At 46.1% G+C, this 17047-nt stretch overlaps 1 protein-coding gene across 1 annotated transcript in view; it reads left to right on the forward strand.

The window, feature by feature from the left end:
* The first annotated feature begins 1811 nt into the window (after positions 1 to 1811).
* The window catches only part of SUSD5 (sushi domain containing 5), a 54652-nt gene continuing 39416 nt past the window's right edge, over positions 1812 to 17047 (forward strand). The window contains exons 1-2 of the mRNA XM_086720339.1: positions 1812 to 2556; positions 12886 to 13063. Of these exons, the coding sequence (XP_086576465.1) occupies positions 1827 to 2556; positions 12886 to 13063 (908 nt within the window). The 5' untranslated portion in view covers positions 1812 to 1826. The remainder of the gene's footprint in view (positions 2557 to 12885; positions 13064 to 17047) is intronic.

Genomic DNA, 17047 nt, shown 5'->3' on the forward strand with positions numbered 1-17047 from the left:
GTGGGTGCCTTTGACAGGGTAGGAACACAAAGGAGCTTCTGACGAGTGGGAATGTTCCGTATTTGCTATTAAGGTCTGGACAAATACTTCAGCGGGGCGCCCGGGTGGCTCAGTCGGTTGAGCGTCTGACTTCGGCTCAGGTCACAATCTCACGGTTTGTGAGTTCGAGCCCCGTGTCGAACGTTTGTGAGTTCGAGCTCTGTGGAAGGCTTCTTTCCCTCAGTGACCACATTACTGAGTGTACCAGTATTTCATTCCTCTGATTGCTAAATAGTATTCCATTGTGTGACCACAATGCGGTTTGGGTTTCTGTTCATCTGTTGATGACGTTTGGGTTGCTTCCAACTTGTAATGGTTGTGGATAAAGCTGCTATGAAATTTGTGTACAAGTTTTTTGTGTGTGGACATAAGTTTTATTTCTTTTGGATATACATCTAGAAGCAGAATTCTGTGTTACAGGAGAGGTGGATATTTAACTTTGCATGAAAAGTCCGAATGGTTTTCTAATCAGCTGTACCAAACCTTCAGAGCACGCCGTCTCCCCAGATTGGGACAAGCCAAGATGCATCTGAAAATAGACCAACTTTGAAGTGTCATTAGGATTAGACAGCAATAGCCAATTGACTACTGTAAACACATAAGTGGTGGGGCTCCCAAGAAAGTCAGTGAGTAGCTCCTGCAGGGGCCTCCTGGCCCCTCCCCTCCATTCTCAGCAATAATCAGGCTTTAAAAGGTCCCCTACAACCCAGACATGTGAAGTTCCACTCCTTAGCCTACCATATAGCTGTTAGAAGAGAAGTGACTAAGTAAATTAATTTACACTCACATGTGAATGGTTGTCAGGCCTCACTGCATTTAACACCCCAGAGTATTTGTATTTTGAAAGCAAAGTTTTATTCGTAAAGGAATTACTCACTATTAATAATAGCCTTGTAGTTGACATCCGGGGAGGAACAAGGAGAGGACACATCTTTTCCCTAGACTTCAAAAATTCTATGAGCTGAAAAATGATGCCTGTAGTAAATCAGGTGTGGGTTCAAATCCCCGTGGATTTTGTTTTGTTTTGTTTTGTTTTTGGTGTTTGTTCACTTGAGAGAGAGCATGTGACCTGGGAAGGAGCACAAAGAAAGGGAGAGAGCATCCCAAGCACAGAGCCAGCTTGATCTCCCGCACCGGTGAGATCATGACCTGAGCAGAAGTCAAGAGTCAGCCGCTTAACCAACTGAGCACCCAGGGACCCCAAATCCCAGTTTTCACCTTAAAAAGTAGTCTTTCAGCGTCTGCGTCCTAGCGCATTGTCCTGGGGCCAAGCATGTGTTCCTTTGAGTACCAACCATTTGTTCGTCCTCCTTACGTACCTGTGTTACTCCGGTCTGAGCGTTTTCAGGACCAAGCCTCCCTGCTACCGGGTCCAGCTCGGGGGCAGGCACGCCGTGGGCACGTCTGACCAGGACGCGAAGGCGCAAGGGACTGGTAAACCGTCCGGCGCCACGGGGCCCGAGTTACAACACGGATCTTTATCATTGCACGCGTGAAGAACGCAAACCCGCCTTCGCCCACCGCGGGAGGCCGATGCTAGGACACGGGGGGGGGGGGGGGGGGGGGGGGCGAACCGGGAAGAGGAAGCAACTGAGGGCAGGGACTCCTGCGGCAGAATTCGGCAGGACGCTTCAGCAGGTGAATCCCAGCCCCTAACGGACCGCGAGTTCCAGGCCCCGTCCAGGTGGAGGAGCCCTGGCTTGGGAGGCGCAACGAGGGCGACAACCGCCCCCAGCGCCTTGGAGAAATGCTGGGCGCACCTGGGGACGTGAGGGAGGCGGCCGAAGATGCCCCCCCGCAGGGCCTTTGCAGCCACGCCGTCGGAGGGGTCTCGCGGCTGCGTGCGCCTGGCTCCTTGGGGCGAGCTGGCTGGAGGCCCTTTTCCACCACCGTGTTCCTCCTCGGGGAGGCGGGGCGGGGGCGAGCCGCAAAGTCCCGGGGCAGAGCGCAGACCTGGGCGTTCGGGCTCGGACCCTCCTCCCGGGGTCAGGCCGCCAGACCGCGTCCCCCTTTGGCCGACGGCCCCCCCGCAGGCAGGCGGGGGGGGGAAGGGGGGGTCCCTGCGGCCGGCGCTCGGCTCTCCCCGCCTCCCCGCGCCCTCGCCCTCCGCCCCGGCGGCGCCCCGCGAGCTCGGCGTGCGGCGCAGCCTCCGGCGGTGCCGAGACCTCCAGGTGCCCGGCGCGAAGGCGGAGCCGCGCGTCCAGCCGCCTCCCCGGCGCCTCGGACGACACCCCCCCCCACGGGAGCTGGGGGCCCCCGCGCGGCGGCTCCGGGCGCCCGGCCTCCCCGGGGCTCGGCGCGCTCCTCCCCGGGACGCGCGGGGCGCGCACGGCCGAGCAGAGCAGAGCGCAGCGCGCACGGCCGAGCGGCGCCCACGCGGGGCAGCCCGCGCTCCAGCCCGCGGCGCCCGGACGCCCGCGACCATGGCCGCCGAGGGACGCGGCCCCCGCGCCCCGCTCTGGGCCGCGGCGCTGCTGCTGCTGCTGGGGCTGCCGAGCGTGTGCGTGCGGGCGGACGGTGAGTGTGCGCGGGGCCCGCGGGGGGCGAGGCGGCGCGCGGGGGTGCCCCCCGCGGCCCTCCGCCGACCTCCGGGTCCCCTCTCGCCCCCCCCCCCACCCTGGCTCCCGACCCCTCCCCGAGCACCCGAGAAAGCCTGGCCTTCCGAAGGTCGTCATGAGAGGACTTTGCGGTGAAGTCACGTCTAGGGCGCCCCGGAGCCGCCTCTGCGGAGACCTGCTTTTCCTCGTCCGTTCAAGGGGCTCCCGGCGGCGAGGCTGACAAGGCTACCGGCTAGTTTGTCTTGGTCCAAGAACATCGGAAAGATGAGTATAGGAATCAGCAGGCAAAGGGGAGAGGAGAGTGCCTTGCCCGGGGGAAGTGGCATGTGCAAAGGCCCTGTGACGGGCAGGGGAGATGGGATTAAAGAGTGGCTGGAGCCGAGCGTGCGAGGTGAGGATGTCGTGTGACGCGAGGCCGCAGAAATAGGCAAGAAACAGGTTCTTGCAGGTTGTGAGAATCGGCCCGCTTTTTTGGTTTTGTTTGTTTGTTTCTTTGCTTTTTTTTTTTTTTTTTTTTTTTTTTTTTAACCTGAATTCAGCTTTCAGCGCCTCCCTTAAATTGGCGGGATCAGAGCCTTATCTCGGCTACATTTTGAAAAGCTAATTCAGCTGTATTTTCATTTTGGGACAAAACTCCATTGACTTGGTGCAGGAGGATCTGGGAGGAAAGAAGACAGCAGTTCTCACATCCATGAGCAGTTTCTAGAAAGTCCAAGCTTGGGACAGATTGGATTGATGAAGAAGAAAAACCCTTGGCTGATTCGGGATGCTTTGTGTATTTTTAAACGTCGTTGCTTTTTGAGTAAACAATTCCCAGTGAAAGGAGTGGGCTTGCCAGAAAGAGGCGTGGTGGTTAGGGAAAGGGGGAAAGGGAGAAAAAACACCTCCGGATACGATCTTAGAATCTTGGTGCTTTTGTCCGAAGTGCCAGCTTGCAGAGCCCTTTGCTCCTAATTAAGGATGAATGTCTTATTTCTTCATAGCCTCAGAGTGTTAGAAAAGAAAACGTTTTTAACTTTGAAGGTTCCTCCTGAAGACTGTTGGGTTTTTTTTTTCATTGAGATGCAGTCCGTGTAAAATTTACCATTTAAACATTTATAATCAGTGGAGCTCGCACATTGATTGCATTGTCCCATCATCACCACTGACTCCTGAACATTTCCATCCGCCGAACCGGAATCCCATACCTATTAGCAGCCAACCCACTGTTAATTTTTTACTATAGTATTTTTTGCCTGATGAATGCAAGTGGAATAAATAGGAGTTAGTATCGACTTTTGAAGAACGTATAGTATTGTACCAACTTTAATTCGTTTTAAAGAAGTACTTCTGAATCCACGACGCTTTAGAGGTTCACCCTATTATAACTGCTTAAGTGGAATGCTAAGTGCATACGGATCAGCTTTTTTGTGCCTATCTGGCTTAGTGTGGGTCCTAGAAACTCGAAGGCAGAAATATCATTGGACAAGGAGAGAGAAACAGAAACACCACAGCTCTTTTTCTGGTTATCCCTTGCCAGAAATGCCTCTGTTTCTCCCTTCTCCTTTCTTTCCTCTCCCTGCTTCCCTAAGTACACTTACTTTCAAGAAACTCCATTTACTGAGTTCCAACTTTTATAACAGAGCCATTGAAGAATTATAATCTATATTATGAAAGGATTCTCTTCCCTACGAAATATATGTTTAACGACCTTCGCTTTCCACATTTCGTTATTTGTGTTCTACAGTGGTGGAAGGAAGAAGAAACATTCAGCTAGACTTGATGTGTCACAGACATCTGGAGAGAGACTTGGAGTTATTTTTTTTTTTTAACGTTTATTTATTTTTGGGACAGAGAGAGACAGAGCATGAACGGGGGAGGGGCAGAGAGAGAGGGAGACACAGAATCGGAAGCAGGCTCCAGGCTCTGAGCCATCAGCCCAGAGCCTGATGCGGGGCTCGAACTCACGGACTGTGAGATTGTGACCTGAGCCGAAGTCGGACGCTCAACCGACTGAGCCACCCAGGCGCCCCGAGACTTGGAGTTATTAAAACCTCCATGGACTCATTACAAAATGTCAGTGAGATAAATTCAAATGAAAAACATTTAGTTTGCATTTGACTAATGAGATAGGCATCTCCTATATTAGAGAGATCTACCCCTGTATTTTTCCCCCTTTTTTCTACTGTGCTTTTAAAATACTTTTGAACTGAGAACTTTTCACATTGACTGAATGGAAATTAATTGTGTTTGGGTAATGATTATAGGAAAAGATTCATTAATGCAACAGATAATTGATTGAGCATCTATCATATGCTAGGTACAATCCTTGCTGTTGGGGATAGAATAGTGAGGGGAAATAGGTCCTTGCTATTAGGGAGTTTAACATCCAATGGGTTAGTCGGTAAGCAAATCATTATGTGAATAAAATGTGAACTTGTGATTTTGATAAGTGATTAAATTAAAGGACAGAGGTACTATGGGAGCCTGTACCAGGAGATTCTGGTTTGGTGCATTAGGATCTGAGAGAGGAATAAGAATTGACTAGGCAAAGAGGGGGAAGAACAGGTGTCTGGGTAGAGAATAGCACGTACACACACACACACAAAATCTGTGAGCAGGGAAAACGGGCCATGTGATAAGAGACAGAGTGGCTGGAGTCACGAGTCCGAGGTGGAAATGGTTTGAAATGATGCTAGGAAAATTGGAGTGGGTGTAATGAGGTGGGGCGTCATAGACAAAGTTTCTTTTGAATCCAAAAAAGGGAAGGAAGTCATTGGATGATTTCCAGTGGTAGAATGGCTAATAAGATTTGCATTTTGAAAAGATTGCCCTGATGGTGATGTGGGAAGAATGGATGGGACCAGGGCAAGACTGGATAGAGAGAGAGACCATATAGGATGCCATTTGAGTTGTGCAGGCGAGAGAGGGTGGAGGTGTGTAGAGGTGGCTGGGGTCAGTGGGAAGGGTCTGGACTAAAGACAAAAAGGTGAGTCATCTGTGTAAGGTATGAAGCCATGTGTGTGGATAGAATCCTAGAGAAACATTTCGTAGTGAAAAGAGATGACCTAGAGCTGAGCCTGGAGTAAGAAACAGATTTACGGTTACTGACTCTACATTCATGAGATATATTGGCCTGTAATTTTCATTTCTTGTAATATTCTTGTCAAGTGTTGACGTCAGTATTATGGTGATTTCTAAAATAAGTGGGGAAGTTGTTCCCTCCACTGTTGTCTAAAAAGGTGGCTGCAAGGTGAGCTGTTGTTTTGTTTTGTTTTGCTTAGTGTTTGGTAGTGAGGTCATATGTGTTTGAAGTTTTTCTCATGGGAAGATTTTTAAATGATGAATTTAATTTATTTTTTTTAAGTTTATTTATTTATAATCTCCACACCCAGTATGGGGCTCAAACTGAAGACCCTGAGATCGAGTCACATGCTCCACCATTGAGCCAGCCAGGTGCCCCTTAATTTCTTCAGTAGGTAAAGACACATTCAGATTTCTTATTCATTTTGGGTCAGTTTTGCTAAGTTTGTTTTATGAAATTTGTCCATTTCATCTAAATTGTCAGATGTACTGGCATATATAACATAATAATCGCTTACTATCTTTTCAGTGTCCATGGGATCTGTAGTAATGTCCCCTTTCATTCTTGATATTGGTCATTTGCATTTTCTCTTTTTGTCTTGATCAGTTTTGCTAAGGATTTATCAATTTTATCATTCTTTAGAAAAACAATTTTTGGCTCTATTTCCTCTATTGTACATCTGCTTTCTATTTCGTTGATTTCTGTCCTATCTTTGTTATTTCCCTGCTTCTACTTCTTTAGAAGCTTTAATTTTATGTTCTATGTTTTTAAGATAAGAAACTAAATCATTGGTTATCAACAACTCTTCTTTTGTAATATGATCATTTGAGGCTACAAATGTCCCTTAAATACTACTTTAGTTTCCCCACAAGTTTTTGTCACTTGCATAAAAATGTTTTGTTTGAATTGTGGTTTTCTTTGAACCCATCGTTCATTTAGAAGTATATTTTGTAATTTCCATCCACAAGGGGATTTTCCTAGTTATTACTTTGCTATTGAGAGGCAATATATATAATACAGTGGTTAGGAACTTTGAGATACAGCCAAAATGCCTGGTTTTGTATCCCAGCTGTGTGATCTTGGACAAATAATTCATACCAAATCTTAACTATAAATAAGGACAATAATAACACCTGCATCACAGAGTTGTTATAAGGGTTAATTTAATATTTATAAAGCAATTTATAAAGGAATATTTATAAAGCAATATTTATAAAGCAATATTTATAAAGCAATTTATAAAGTGCTTACCCATAGTAAACACTGTATAAGTGTTTGACAAATAAAACAAGTCATTTTAGGTTGTTTGTGTTGTCGTTTAAAAATATGCTTTGTGGGGCGCCTGGGTGGCGCAGTCGGTTAAGCGTCCGACTTCAGCCAGGTCACGATCTCGCGGTCCGTGAGTTCGAGCCCCGCGTCGGGCTCTGGGCTGATGGCTCGGAGCCTGGAGCCTGTTTCCGATTCTGTGTCTCCCTCTCTCTCTGCCCCTCCCCCGTTCATGCTCTGTCTCTCTCTGTCCCAAAAATAAATAAACGTTGAAAAAAAAAAAAAAAATTTAAAAAAAAAATATGCTTTGTATAGGGGCACCTGGGTGGCTCTGTAGGTTGAACGTCCAGCTTCGGCTCAGGTCATGATCTCACAGTTTGTGGGTTCGAGCCCCATGTTGGGCTGTGTGCAGACAGCTCAGAGCCTGGAGCCTGCTTCGGATTCTGTGTCTCCCTCTCTCTCTGCCCCTCCCCTGCTCATGCTCTGCTCATGTCTCTCCTTCAAAAATAAATAAAAACATTTAAAAAATTTTTTTTAATATGCTTTGTATGATTTGAGTCTTGAAATGTTTTTTGATTTGTCTTGAAGCTCAGTATTTGATCAGTTTTATAAATGTCCTTTGTGTGTCTATACTGAATGTGCATTCTATACCTTGCCATATTGTGCATCAGTCCTTACATCAAGTGTGTTAATTTTGTTGCTTAAATCTTATATGTTCTTTCCAGTTTTTTTCCTGTTTCATCGATTCCTGAGGAGGCCAGTGGTTAAAATTTTCATAAGCACTGTGGATTTTTTCCAATTCTCCCTGTAGTTTTATTAATATTGCCTTTTTCTAGTCTAGAGTTGTTATTTATTTGTTCAAAATTATTTTACATTACTCATGAAATAACTGTCATAACAGAACCTGTTCCTCTCTAGCAATGGCTTTTTTAATAACAGCTTTATTGAAATATGATTCATATACTGTACAATTTGCCCTTTTAAAGCATGTGATTCACTGGTCTTTAGCATGCTCACCAAGTTATGAATCACTGTGCACAATTTTAGAACATTTTTTTTGCCCCCAGATAAACCCTATTCCCATTGGCATTTATTTACTTGTTTCTCCTCAACCCCCCAACCCCTAGGCAACTACTTCCTGTGTCTGTGACTTTGCCTGTTTTGGACATTTCATGTAAATGGACTCATGCAATGTGTGAACTTCTGTGACTGGCTGCTTTCCCTTCGCATAATGTTTGTATCCATTTGTAGCATGTGTCAAGGCTTCATTTCATTTCACTGCCAAATAATATTCTTTCGTGTGGCTATTCAGACTGTACTTTGCTGATCCAGTTATCAGTTGATGGTCATTGGGTGGACCCTACCTTTTGGCTATTATACACACAGTTTTATAATTGTGGACTTAATTTATTATTTATTATAAATGACGCTGCTAGGAACATTCATACGGAAGTTTCTTTTTTTTTTATTCACTTATTTAAATTCAGGTTAGTTAATGTACAGTGTAGTGTTGGTTTCTAGAGGAGAACCCAATGATTCGTCACTTACACATAACATCCAGTGCATATACAGAAGCTTTTATATAAACATGTGTTTTCAGTTCTCTTGGGTATTCACCTAAGAGTATGACTGCTGGGTCACGTGGTAACTCTAGGAGAAACTGCTATCAACTTTTGAGATGCTAGATGGTTTTCCAAGCAGCTGCATCCTTCTCTGTTCCCACCAGCAGCGTTTGAGGGTTCCACTCTACCCACTTCCTCACCATCACTTATGTCAAAAAATGTCTTTTTGATGATAGCCATCCTACTGGATAGGAAGTAACATCTCCTTGTGGTTTTGATTTGCATTTTGCTGTCGGCCGATAACGTTGAGCATCTTTTCGTGTGCTTATTGGCCGTTTCTTTAAAGATGTCTATTCAGATCCTTTGCCCGTTTTAGCCATTTTTAAGTGTGCAATTCTGTGGCATTTGAGTACATTCACATGGGTATACACCTGTCACCACCATCCGTTTCCAGGGCTTTTTCATCTTTCCTACCCGAAACTCCATTCCCATTAAGCATTAATTCTCTACCGTCCCCACCCCAGCCCCTGGTAACCCCCATTCTATTTTTTCTCTCTATGAATTTGACTAACTTACTTCACTTAATATAATGTCTTCAAGACTTATCCATGTTGTAGCATCTGTCAAATTTTCCTTCTCTTTAAGGATAATTAATATTCCTTTGTGTTTTATACCACATTTTGTTTACCCGTTCATCTGTTGATGGACACTCTGGTTGCTTCCGCAAATGGTTGTTGTGAATCATACTTCACCATCCCACCAGCAATGCATACACGTTCGATATTTTTTCCCTACCTATCTGCCAACCCTGTTATTTTCTGTCGTTTCTTTTTTATTAGTAGCCATCTTAGTGAGCATGAAGTGGTATTTATTTTTTTTTTAATTTTTTTTAACATTTATTCATTTTTGAGACAGAGAGAGACAGAGCACGAACGGGGGAGGGTCAGAGAGAGAGGGAGACACAGAATCCGAAACAGGCTCCAGGCTCTGAGCTGTCAGCCCAGAGCCCGACGCGGGGCTCGAACTCACGGACCGCGAGATCATGACCTGAGCCGAAGTCGGACGCCCAACCGACTGAGCCACCCAGGCGCCCCTGAAGTGGTATTTAATTGTAGTTTTGATTTCATTTCCCTGATGGTTAGCAACGTCGGCAATGTGCTCTTGGCCGTTTGTATGGCTTCTTTGGAGAAAGACCTTTTCAAGTCCTTGGCCCATTTGTACTCAGGTTGCTTGGTCTCTTTAATTGTTGTTGGGTTGTGGGAGTTCCTTACCCACTCTATATACGAGTTTCTTACTAGATGTGTATTTGCAGAAATGTTCTTTCGTTCTGTGGGTTGTCTTTTCGCTTTATTGATTTTGTTCTCTGAAGCACAACGTTTTTAATTTGATGAAGTTCAGTTTGTATATTTTCTCCTCAGTTGTTTGTGCTCTTGGTGTTCTATCTAGGAAACCATAGCATCATCCAAGATCACAAAGATTTCCTATGTTTTCTCTTCAGTGTTACGGTGTTAGCTCTTCCATTTAGGCCTTTGATTCACTTTGAGTGAATTATTGTGTAGAGGGTGAGGCGGGAGTCCAGCTTCACTCTTTTGCACGTGCCTGTTGAGTTGTTCCAGCACCGTTTCTTGAAAAGATTCTTCTTTTCCCATTGGGTGGTCTCGATCACCCTTGTTGAAAATCAGTTGACTGTCAACGTGGAGATTTACTTCTGGAATCTCATTCTTTCCTTTATGTCTTTTTATTAACTTACTATTTTCCATCTTTTTTGTCTCTCTACTACCTTTTGAATGATTTCTTCTGACTTCTGTTTCAAGGATAAGTTCTTTTTTAAAATTTTTTTAATGTTTTTATTTTATTTTTGAGAGAGAGAGACAGAGTGTGAGCGGGGGAGGGGCAGAGAGAGAGGGAGACACAGAATCCGAGCTGTCCGCAGAGAGCCCGACATGGGGCTCGAACTCATGACCTGTGAGATCATGACCTGAGTCGAAGTCAAACACCGAGCCACCCGGGCGCCCCAAGGATAAGTTCTTTGTTCGATTGTGTCTGACATGCAGCCAAAAGCATCCACTGCATTTTTGATTTATCACTGTGACTTTATTTCTAGAAGTCCTACCTGGTTCTTTTGCAGTTCAGCGAAGCCCCTTTTTGTCGTTTTCTCTTCTTTGCAGATATTTTCAGACTTGTCTTTTCTTCCTTTAAATGTGGTAATTATCATTGTTTTATGATCTGTGCCTATTACTAACACTATCAGATGTACCTTTAGGTCAGTTTCTGCTGGACACTGTGAATGTTGTTTCTCACTCGTGGTGCCTCGTCTCCTGAACACTTAGCCGTGTTTTAGTGTTGTGGTCATTGCCTTTGAAAGAATATTTGCATGGGATTTCCCGAAGCCTACGATGAAGATATTTTTTTCCCTCCAGACAAGATTTCCCTTTGTTCCTACCAGGTGTCGATAAATGTCGGCCTCAAGCCACTTTAAGCTAAATTCACGGCTTAAAGTATCTTAGACGTCAGTTTTTGTCAGGGTGACATTTCCCACTGAGTATTAGCGCTTGGGTATGTGGCACTCAGACAACTCTTCCCACGGTCCCTTGAGAATGAGGGGAGGGAGTACTGTTTATCCTCGGTCACTCTTATCCTGAGAGCTAAACCCCTCAGGGTCCCAGCTTTGTGTATTTACCTGCGGGTGTGATGGTGGTGGAGAGGAGAGGAGAGGCCTGTCGCCTTCTCTGCCTCATGTGCGCCCTGGGCTTTCCCTTTTGTCCCCCTCGTTCAAGGGGTTGACTATCAGCGCATCAGTTAATTTTCCTAATATTTTTTCCCACTGAGGCAAATGCCATTGACACAGAAGTGTCTTGGGGCACATGCTTCTTCAGGCAGGGCCATCGAGTACAGTTGTTCAGACCGTGTACTGCACACTGGCACCGAGTCTAAGGGAGGACGAGTCACCTACAGATACGTTTCGTGTGAAACACTTTTTAATTTTCCTCACGGCTTTGATCCCAAAGCTGAGGGCTTATCGTATTTATTATAATTATCTCAGAACTGATCACAGCTGACGTGTCTCATTCCAATAAAATCAACACAGTGTGATAATTTTGCCAAAAGAGGGAAGCGAAGTGTCTCATTCTAACCGGGATTTTTCCTGCCCCCTACCTTAAACCCGACAGGGTTTTCCCAGGCACTGCTTCACCTCTGCAGGAGGCTCCCAGAGACCACAGTGCTCCCTCCCTCCTCCGCCATGAGTTTCTTGCCGAAAGCTCTCTTTTGCCTTCAGACTCAGCTTCCTCCTCTGCCTGGTTTCCTGTTCCCATGGCGCTCACCTGTCCCACGTTTTTGAGGCTCGCTGCACGCCCGTTTACCGAGGTGCTACGGGAAGCCGCGGTGCCCCGGACGTGGCCTCCGCTGTCCCGTCCGGCCCGGGACAAGAGGCAGCCCGCACAAGTGCGGGACGGGCCCGATGATGTTCTGAGACAAGGAGAGGGGAAGCGGCCTGCCGTGTACGGGGTCCCCCCGGGGCCAGGGCAGGCAGAAGAAGGCAGACCCGAGTCCGACGTCCGTCCCCTGGACACCGACTGCCCAGCTGCCCGGGACAACTAGGACGCTGGGCCTTATGACACGGTGTTTGTAAAATAGTTTTGAAAAAGGAAGGTTTCAAGGGTGTGTCCAGAGAAGCATGCAAAGCAGATGGTTAATTTTGTTTTAAAGGAGACAGGAGCAGGGCACCTGGGTGGCTCCGTCAGTGAAGCCTCAGGCTCCTGGTTTCAGCTCAGGTCATGATCTCGTGGTTCGGGAGTTTGAGCCCCGGATCAAGGCTCTGTTCTCGCAGCACAGAACCTGCTTGGGATTCTCTCCCTCTCTCTCTCTCTCTGCCCCTCCCCTCCTTGCGCTGTCTCTGTCTCTCTCTAAGAAAATAAACTTAGGGCGCCTGGGTGGCTCAGTCGGTTAAGCGTCCGACTTCGGCTCAGGTCATGATCTCACGGTCCATGGGTTCGAGCCCCTCATCGGGCTCTGTGCTGACAGCTCAGAGCCTGGAGCCTGTTTCAGATTCTGTGTCTCCCTCTCTCTGACCCTCCCCTGTTCATGCTCTGTCTCTCCCGGTCTCAAAAATAAATAAAATGTTAAAAAAAAAAAATTAAAAAAAAAAAAGAAAAGAAACTTAAAACCAAAAAGAAGTCATTAAAGGCGACAGGAGCGTAAGACAGGCAAAAGCACCAAAGTAAGTGTCGTCACCTCGTCCCGGGACGAGTACAGTGGGGGGGGGTCGCTGCTCGCTGGGGACTCGCGGCCAGCAGGAAACCACAGCTGCGACCCGTGTCTGCCACAGACTGAGTGTGCTGAGGTTCAACCCCGTGGATCCTGGGGTAAGCCCGTGTTCGTGCCTGTCCCCACACAGGGAAGCTGTTTGTGCTGGAATCTGAGAACGGCTCGCGCGGCCTGGAGCTGGAGGCGGCCCGGCTTTCCTGCAGGAGCAGGGGTGCGCACCTGGTGTCTGCGGACGAGCTGCGGAGGGTGGTCCAGGATTGTGCCTTTGCGGTGTGCACCACGGGCTGGTTGGCGGATGGCACCCTGGGGTGAGTCAGGCACGCTGGGGAGAGCTCTCCTTCCCTCGCACCCCCGCTCCCCCGCCGGGGCTCCTGTGGGGGCTCGGTCACCGTTTTGAGGTGCCAGGATGGGCCAAGGCCAGGGGGCAGTGGCTTCAGGCACATTCTTGTTTTCAGTTCTCAAATAAAAACACGTTTCTGGAGTTCTGTCACCGTATTCCCCCCTGACTTTGTTGTGTCGAGTTTCTTTCTAAGTCACAAAACTAGTACGTGCTTGTGAAAAGTTCAAGTAATACAGACATGTGTAAAGTTCAAACTGAGTTTCTCTCTTCTTCCCCACCTCAGAGGTAATGGCTGTTAACTGTTCGGTGTATACCCTTGATCTCTTCTTTCCCTGTGGGGGTTCGTCTACATACCTGCGAATAGGCGGATGGGAACGAGTTCTTTCGTGTTACTCCCATGGAGAGCCGGGTCTGTGTCCTCTCCCTTTAAATCAGGCACAGCATAGAATGGCCTGGACCAATAGAATACAGCAAGAGTGCTACCATGTGACTCCTGAGGTTAGGTCGGAAAAATCCATGCCCAGATTCCTGGGACACTCACTTTTGACGTGTCATGTGAGACGTCTGCCTATCCTGAGAGGGCCATGCTGTGAGGAAGTCCAGGCCACAGGGAGATGCCCCACAGAGGTGCCCTCACCGATAGCCCCAACCGGGGTCCCGGTCCATAGCCAGCATCGACTGCCAGAGATGCCAGTGAAGGTGTCTCTCCGTGATTCTTGTCCCCCAGCTGTTGAGTTCTTGCCAGCTTCTGGGTCTTCCCAGCTCAGGCCCTAGACATCACAGATCGGAGGCAAGCCATTCCCCTCGGGCCCTCAGTTCCTGACCAAAGGAATCCTTGCGGAGAAATGATTCTTGTGGCCAGCCGGGAGAAAACTTCCCATTAGTTCTGGTCACTGCTTCTTTAGTCATACTCAGAAAAGGCAGGGGCCATTCCTGTCTCCTTCATGCCACAAGAATGTGAGCGAGCGGAGCGGGCTCCAACAACTACTTTGGTTGATAATAACCTTGAGGACGGGCTGGCAGATGGCCATAGACAACACACACAACCGGGCTGACTTACATTTCCAATTGGGCCACACGTGAAGCAGCAGTTGGACAAAGAAGTCCGCTAAGGCTACCCCCAAAGCTTTTCAGTGAATCTGGAACCGTGGCTCTCTCTGCCTTACATTTTACATCCGGGTTCTGGGCAGACAAAGTGGGTCCTGTGCATGCATATTTCCACAACGTAGTTAAGTGTGAATATTTTTCATAACGTTGTTACTGTCATTACATCAGATAACCAGGGTGTTTAGGAATTCCGAAGAGCCAGTTTGAAGCCAGGCTTAGGTCTCCCAGGCTTTACAGATCAGGAGTGGGTCTTTGGAAAGGTCTGTCCTCTCTGGGTTTGCGGTATGGTGTTAGGACATATTAGTAGATCTCTACATTGCTTAGATGATATTTCTTTGTAGCAAACATACTTCCTTGATAGATTTACAACACGACGTATTAAAAATAAAACTATTTTGATGTTTCTGGAACCAAGGAGTATCTGATCATCAATACATACATTTCAGCCATCCGCCCTCTACCCTGAAGGCCAATTATTAAATGTATGGCACGTCTTACAATTGATGGCATAATAAACGTACAGTTCATGTGATCTGTGTCTCCATGGATTTCAGTTGACTATACACATAAACCCAGAGGGAGATGGAGCCCTAAAGTGGTGAATCCAAAATTGGGGGCCACTCGCCTCCTGGAAGCCTTTGTGCATTCCATAAAGGATGACTGAACAAAACCGAGCGGCAATTTACATAGCTTCATAGGACTAGGACAGACATTGGAATTCAGGTTTTGCGTAGGCAGGTCCTGTGGAGTCGTTTGCTTTGGGCTGGGGCATTCCAGGGCTGTACCCCAGGAGTAAGAGTAAACTGGAAGACGTATGCAGGCCCTCACGGGAACTGCAGCGTGGCTTAAAATCTTCTGGAGCCATGAGTGTGGCTTGAGATGATACTGGAGCTCCAGTGTCCCATATAGCTAGTGGAACTGATTGTAAACATCCTCTCTAGAAGGATGACATTATCCTAGGCAATGTATTTCCTCAAACAATTTTAGGAAAAATACGATTTGCCACACAATATAACATTAAAAAAATTTTTTTTAATGTTTATTTATTTTTGAGACAGAGAGAGACACAGATGTGAGCGGAGGAGGGGCAGAGAGAGAGGGAGACACAGAATCCGAAGCAGGCTCCAGGCTCTGAGCTGTCAGCACAGAGCCCGACACGGGGCCCGAACTCATAAACCGTGAGATGGTGATGTGAGCCGAAGTCAGACACTTAACTGACTAAGCCACCCGGGCACCCTGCCACATAATATAACCTAACCAGTTACATAAGGAGACAAGGCAACCAGAAAAAAGATAGCGAATAGAAGCTCTAGATATTAGCATTGGTAGATGCAGACTTAAAATAACTTTTCAAATGTTCAAAGATACAGAAGACACAAGGAGAATTTTGACAAAAGACTAAAACTATGACAGTAACCAAGTGGAAGCTCCAGAAGTGAAACATACAGTAACTAAAATTAAGAGCATAGTGGATAGATCTAATAGCTGATTAAAAAAAAAAAAAAAACCCAAAGAGAAAATTAGTGAACCAGAAGATATTTCAGGAAGTATCCAGAATAAAAAAAAAAAAAAAAAAAAAAAAAAACAGAAGAAAAAAGGATAAAATACAGAAGAAAGGGTAAGAGGCAAAGAAATATGTAATTGGAATTTTGAAAGAAGGAACAAAAGCAATTATCTAAAACTTAAGAAAAGACTTCTCTACAACTGAGGAAAAACATCCAGGCACAGATTCAAGAAACCCTTCAAAACATGAGTGTGACAAATAAATTCACAACTTGACACATCATGGTGAAACTGATAAGAATCTAATAATATGAAGGAAAAATATTAAAAGTAGTAATAAGAAGGGGTACCTTCCAAGGAGCGACAATAAATGGACAATGAAAACCCCAAAACAGTTGAATGATACTTTCAAAGTGCTGAAAGAAAATTGTTGCCAACCTAGAATTTTATACCCAGTGAACATATCTTCCAGGAATAAAAGTAAAATAAAGACATTTTCAGACAGACAAAAAGTGAAAAAATTCATTATGTCAGACCCGCACTAAAAGAAACCCTAGAGGCTAATATTCAGGCAAGAGGACAGTAGTTACAGGTGGAAGCCTGGAGATTCAAAAAAGAAATGAATAGAAAGAGTAACCATAGGGGTAAATTGAAATTGTGTAATTATATAAAGCAAGAATAATAGTACTAAACACTAAGTGGCATATAAGTCAGGAAGTGTTTTAAGTATGTTAATATATAGTATTTTAATTTTTTACGTTTATTTTTAAGAGAGAGAGAGAGAGAGAAACAACATGAGCAGTGGAGGGGCAGAGAGAGAGGGAGGCACAGAATCCGAAGCAGGCTCCAGGCTCTGAGCCGTCAGCACAGAGGCGGACGTGGGGCTCAAATTCATGAACTGCGAGATCACGACCCGAGCCAACGTCAGACATTTAACTAACTGAGCCACCCGGGTGCCCCAATACACAGTATTTTAAGTATTTTTAAGTTGTATTGTTGGAGAAGAGGGTGAAAGTAATATTAAAAAGTCAGGGAGGAATACATAATCTCCAGTGTAACCACTAGGAGGTTAGTAAAAGGGCATATAACTTACAGACCCATACAGAAAAAGGGAATGCCAAAAAAAAAAAAAAAAAAAAGAATTCAAACAACCAAAGTAGGAGAAAGAAAAGAGAGGAAGAAAGAATGCGCAGAACGAATAGAAAGATGGCAGGTTTCAATTCACAGAGATCTGTGATTAAATGAGATTAAAATAGATGGGGCGCTTCATTTAGAAAACAAAGATTTAAAAAAAAATTCTACTACTTGCTGTTGACCAAAGATACCCCTAAATATATCACGG

The sequence above is a fragment of the Puma concolor genome, chromosome C2 (assembly GCF_028749965.1).
Source record: "Puma concolor isolate L17-30 chromosome C2, mPumCon1.1.hap2, whole genome shotgun sequence".
NCBI lineage: Eukaryota > Metazoa > Chordata > Mammalia > Carnivora > Felidae > Puma > Puma concolor.